The sequence below is a fragment of the Balaenoptera physalus genome (genome assembly GCF_965194825.1).
Source record: "Balaenoptera physalus genome assembly, chromosome: 17".
Taxonomy (NCBI): domain Eukaryota; kingdom Metazoa; phylum Chordata; class Mammalia; order Artiodactyla; family Balaenopteridae; genus Balaenoptera; species Balaenoptera physalus.
Genome location: NC_138895.1, coordinates 84973725 through 84979766, shown reverse-complemented (window position 1 = coordinate 84979766; position 6042 = coordinate 84973725). Strand labels below are relative to the sequence as shown.

At 46.3% G+C, this 6042-nt stretch overlaps 1 protein-coding gene across 1 annotated transcript in view; it reads right to left on the bottom strand.

Annotated features, from left to right (window-relative positions):
- Positions 1 to 6042, bottom strand: part of IQANK1 (IQ motif and ankyrin repeat containing 1) — a gene marked incomplete at both ends in the record, with an annotated part of 35160 nt that overhangs the window by 556 nt on the left and 28562 nt on the right. The window contains 7 exon segments of the mRNA XM_082433888.1: positions 32 to 111; positions 115 to 171; positions 174 to 179; positions 183 to 340; positions 433 to 499; positions 503 to 995; positions 1080 to 1219. Of these exon segments, the coding sequence (XP_082290014.1) occupies positions 32 to 111; positions 115 to 171; positions 174 to 179; positions 183 to 340; positions 433 to 499; positions 503 to 995; positions 1080 to 1219 (1001 nt within the window).

Sequence of the window (6042 nt, the reverse complement as noted above, 5' to 3'; positions counted from 1 at the left end):
GCCGGGGCGCCCCGCCTTCCGCCAGCCTCACCCGAGCGCCCCGAGCAGCGCCAGCCTGATCCTCTCCGGCCTCAGGTGGTCTGGGTTCACGGTGTCCACATAGTTGGTGTCCTAGTAGCGCAGGAAGGTGGCCGCCTGGCCCGAAGGGTCGATGACAAGAGGCCACCTGGGGGTGGCCGCTAGGTCACCGCCGTCGGCCCGAAGCCTCGGCTCACCCTTCGCCCCTCGCCGACCGGGACCAATGCCCTGCCGTCAGCGCGGATGCGATCACCCACGTCCTTCAACAGCACGTCGTGGAGCTCGGTGACCTGACACTTCAGCCCGGGCACCTCCTCCTCCCCTGTGGGGATGTAAGTGGGGGGCCAACCGGAGGGCTCGGCGCCCAATCCCCCTCCCCGGGCCCCTCTGGCCCCCAGCCCGAGCCCCGCCCACCCTCCTGGGCCCGCCCCCCGCACTCCAGCCTGGCCAGGGCCGGGGTCTCCTCCGCCTTTTGGGACTCCTACCGGAGCCTGTCCACTCGGGCCTCCGCGTCCTTGACGGCCTGGAGGAGGGGCCCTACGCTCCGCTCAGGGCAAGGCCGGACCCCCACCCCCGCCTGCCGGGCGCAGCCGGGACCCCTAAGGAAGGGGCTGGGAGGGGGGCCGCCCCGCCCCCGCCACGCGGCTGCGGGAAGGTGACACCCTGGGTTTGGGAGTCTGGGCCGAGGGGGAGTAGCCAACCTGCCGAGTGAGCTCAGCCATGCCCGCGCCCCTCCGTTAACCCTTGTTGTGCTCCTCGATCCTCGATCCTCGATCCTCGGGTTGAGCTCGCGGTAGGCCTGCTGCTGGTTGGGGGGGGGGGGGGGGGGGCGGGGCCGGCTGAAGCCCTCCGGACAAGGTTGGGGGCTCGAGGGGCGCCTCTCAGCACCCAGCTCTCCCTCCTCCCACCGGCTCCTTCCGGGGGGCTGGCTGCACACGTGTTGGTGACACTTGCTGCTCCTTGGGCAGCTGTTGCACTTTGAGGTTCATGCTGGGGTGGGGGGAGGCGGGTCAGAGGAGCTCCTGGCCGCCTCCCCCCACCCCCACCCCCCTCTTCAGCACCACTTGGCCTCCGCCCCCCTGTGCTGCTTGGTCTCCTGGCCCCGGCGCTGCCGCTGGGCCTCCATGTTCTGGAGCATGGCATCTGTGAGGCTCGGGTCCCAGCACTGCAGCATGCTGACCACCGCGTCCAGCGAGGCCACCTAGCGACAGAGGACAGTGGTCAAAAGCCCAGGGTGTGTTCTGTGTCCTGCCTGACCTGGGGAGATGCTGTCACACTCCCATTTCAGAGAAAAGGACACGGACTCACAGAAACGTGGCCCTCACAGCTGGCCAGGGATGAGCCCCGAGGCGCTGACCATCATGGCGCCGCGCCCCCCAAAGCCAAGCCCCCGAGGTCCTTGCAGTCCCCCTGCCAAGGCCACACAGGCCTCCACCTTCCTCTCCTGCCCTCCTCCCTCCACACCCCTGCCACCGGCCCCCGGGGCTCCCTGCTTGTGTCCACTGCATGCAGGTCCCGGGCTGCAGTTCCCTGCCTTCGCGGTCTCCCTACAGACCTCAATCTGCAGGACACAGCCCTTGGGGCCACACTTATCTCAAATCTCACCACTCCTGTTCCTCTGAAGTCCCCCCACCCCGGAGTGATAAAGGGGCCACAGGAAGCAGGGTTCTCAGCAGGGAGGGGATAGGGTTCTCCAATATTTTATTTCTTGACTCAGGAGGTTAATCCAGGAGTATTTCCTTTGTCATTTAATCGAGCCACACAACTTTGATTTGTACAATGTTCAGTATGTGGTTTGTATTTTAGAAAGGAAAGTTCAAAGATGTGTAAAATCAAGGATGAGAGAGGAATGGATGGATGGAGCAGATAAATGAATGGAAGAGTGAACATAGGAATGGGTCCATGAATTATTAACTTAAGGAACTGTGAATACCTACTTAAAAGAATAACAGCTACCATTTATTGAGCACTGTGTGCCAGGAATTGTGCTAAAGAATTCCATTCATTGTTTCATTCGTCTTCAAAATATAGGAACTGTTATTAGCCCCATTTATGAATATATGGAAGCTGATATTCAAATAAGTTTAAAAACCTGCCAAAGGTTAGTTTGCAAGTAGAAGAACTGGAATAAATGGAAAACTAAATGAGTGAACAGATAAAATAATAATGTAATGGGTGAATTTATGAATGAGTTAATGAATGGACAAATAATGAGTAGATGAATAAGTTGATGAATGAATTAAATGATAAAAGAATGAAGGATTCTTGGATTAATTGAATGAATGGATGAAATATGAATTGATACATGAAAAATTAATAGATGAAGGGATTTAATGGATGAATAACTTAGATAAGTAGATGGTTGGTTGAGCAAATGGATAGATGAATTGATGGGTGAGTTCAATCATTCACAACTTTTGAGTGCCTTTCATGTGACAACCAAAATGTATGACATTGGAGAATACAACTGTGGAGTGAACTAACATAGTCCCTGCTTTCTCAAAATTTTTTCTCAAGTAAACAGCATGAAATGTGTGTATGAATGCACGGATGAAGAGATGTGTGAATTAACAGTAGTTAAATAAATGAATACATGAGGATGACTTAAGATGGTAGTAAGGCTAAAGTGGATACAGTAATGAGGGGATAGACTGGCAAGTTTATCAATAAATGATTCATAAGTTAATGAGAAAATGTGTGAACTGATGAAACAGTAAGTCAAGTACTGGGAAAAAAGATTGTATTCAATGGATAAACTTATGAAAACAATGATAGATGGGTAGATGAACGATAAAGGGATGATGGAGGGAGGGACAGATAATGATTGGTAGTTATTTAATTCTTCTACATCATTTCTGATTTTTCTGTCTACTTGTTTCACCAATTATTGAGATAGGGATGTTGAAATCTGCTACTATCATTGTGGGGTTAGTTCTCTTTGTAGTTCTATCAGTTTTTGCTTCATGTATTTGGAAGCTCTGTTAGTAGCTGCAAAAACATTTAGGATTCTTACGTCCTCTTGATGAAATGATCCCTTTGTCCTTATGAAATGATTCTTTTATTCTCAGTAATATTCTTTGTTCTGAAGTCTACTTTTTCAGATGTTAATATAGTCATTTCAGCTTTCTTATATTTAGTATTATACTGGCATATTTGTTCTATCCTTTTAATTTTCACCTATCTGCATCTATTTTATTTTTTTTTAACTTTTTGGCCACATTGCACGGCACGTGGGATCTTAGTTCTCCGACCAGGGATCGAACCCATGCCCCCTGCAGTGGAAGCACAGAGTCTTAGCTGCTGGACCGCCAGGGAAGTCCCATATTTTAAGTTTGTTTCTTATAGGCAGAATATAGTTGGATTTTTAAAAAATTTATCTTTATTTTTTTTGGCTGCGTCGGGTCTTAGTTGCAGCACGCAGGATCTTTCATTGAGGCACGTGGGATCTTTTTCATTGTGGTGCATGGGCTCTTTGCTGCAGCACTCGGGCTTCCCTCTAGTTGTGGCCTGCAGGTTTTCTCTCTCTAGTTGTGGCATGCAGGCTCCAAGGTGCATGGGCTCTGTAGTTTGCGGCTCTGCGGGCTCTCTTGTTGAGGCGCGTGGGCTTAGTTGCCCTGCGGCCTGTGGGATCTTAGTTCCCCAACCAGGGATGGAACCTGCGTCCCCTGCACTGGAAGGTGGATTCTTTACCACTGGACCACCGAGTAAGTCCCTATAGTTGGACTTTTTAAATCCGAATGACAATCTCTGCCTTTTAATTGGGGTGTTTAGACCATCTACATTTAATGAGATTATTGATATAGTTGAGTTAAAAATTACCCTTTGCTATTGTTTTCTACTGGTTCCATCTGTTCTTTTTTTCTTTTCTTTTTTTTTTAAAATATTTATTTATTTATTTATTTGGCTGTGCCAGGTCTTAGTTGCAGCACGTGGGATCTTCGTTGCCATGTTCGGGATCTCTGTTGTGGCATGCAGGATCTTTAGTTGCAGCATACAGGATCTTTAGTTGTAGCATGCAGGATCTTTAGTTGTGGCATGTGGGATCTTTTAGCTGTGGCATGCAGGATCTTTAGTTGTGGCATGTGGGATCTTTTAGCTGTGGCATGCAGGATCTAGTTCCCTGACCACGGATCAATCTGGGGCCCCCTGCACTGGGAGCATGGAGTCTTAACCACTGGACCACCAGGGAAGTCCCTGTTCTTTATTTTCCTTTTCTTCTTTTTTTGCCTCCTTTCTGACTGCATATTTTTTAGAATTCCATTGTATCTTCTTTATTATCTTATTAACTGTAACTGTTGATATTTAGTGCTTACTTTAGGGTTTACAGTACATATACACCTATAACTTATTACAATCTACTTTCAGATGATATTGTACCACTTCACATATAGTATAAGAACCTTCCATAGTATATTTCCATTTCCCCCTGCCAACCTTTATAATATTTTTGTCACACATTTGAGCCAAACAACTATAATTTGTGCAGTTTTCAGTATGTGTATCTACATGTGTTATAAAATCCCATGACATATTGCCATTATTTTTGTTTCTTCAATTACCTTTTCAATAAATTTAAGTAATAAGTCCCTATCTCATATATTTACCTAGGTAGTTACCCTTTCTGGTGGTCCTCACGTCTTTTGAGTGGATCCATATTTACATCTGGCTTCCCTTTCCTTCTATCGGTAGGGCTTCCATTAACATTTCTTATAGTGTGAGTCTGCTGGTGGTTGATTCAGCTTTTGTATGTCTGGAAGGGTATGTCTTTATTTTGCCTTCAGTTATGAAAGATATATGCACTGGGTATAGAACTCAAGGTTGACAAGATTTTTTTCCCCCTTCAGTACCATTAAAGGTGCTCTCCACTGTCTCCTCACTTGCATTGTTTCCAACAGGAAATCTGCCATAATCCTTATCTTTGTTCTTCTGTCTGTAACATGTCTTTTTTTCCTCTGGCTGCTCTTAAGATTTTCTCTTTATCACTGGCTTTGAGAAATTTTATCAAATTGTGCCTTAGCCTGATATTTCTTCCTGCTTCTTGCTGAAATTTGATGTTTGTTGAGATTTTGGGAATGTGGTTTATACTTTTCATCAAATTTGGAAACCTTAAGGTTATTATTTCTTCAAATATATATTTTTTCTGTTTCCTTTTTTTAAAAAATAAATTTTATTTTCAGCTGCATTGGGCCTTCATTGCGGTGCACGGGCTTCTCATCGCGGTGGTTTCTCTTGCTGCGGAGCACGGGCTCTAGGCGCACAGGCTTCAGTAGTTGTGGTGCATGGGCTCAGTAGTTGTGGTTCACAGGCTCTAGAGCACAGGCTCAGTAGTTGTGGTGCATAGGCTTGGTTGTTCCACGGCATGTGGGATCTTCCCGGACCAGAGCTCGAACCCGTGTCCCCTGCATTGGCAGGCAGATTCTTAACCACAGCACCACCAGGGAAGTCCGTCCTTTCTTTCTTCTCTCCTTTGGAGACTCCAATTACATATATATGAGGCCTCTTGAAATTGTCCCACAGCTCGTTGATCCTCTTTTCGTTTGGAGGAATTCCTTTTTCTCTGTGTAGTTTTATTTGGAGTAGTTTCTATTGTTTAGCCTTCAAATTCACTAATCTTTACCTCTGTTCTGTCTAATCTGACATTAATCCCATCCATAGTTTTGTTTGTTTTTCGTCTCAGACACTGTCATTTTTACCTCTAGAATTTAAGTTTTTTATACCTTCCATGTCTCTATTCAATTTTTCAAGCATCTGGAATACAGTTATAATAGCTGTTTAAATGTCTTTTATGCTAATTCTAATATCCACATCAGTTCTGGGTTTGTCTTGATTGGTTGAGTATCTCGTTATGGTCATATTTGTATACATCTTTGTATGTCTGGTAATATTTAATTGGATGCCAGACAATGTACATTTTGCCTTGTTAGGAGCTGTATATTTTGTATCTCTATATGTATTCTTGAATTTTGTTTTGGGATACAGTTAAATTACTTGGAAAGTTTTATCCTTTGGGTCTTGCTTTAAGGT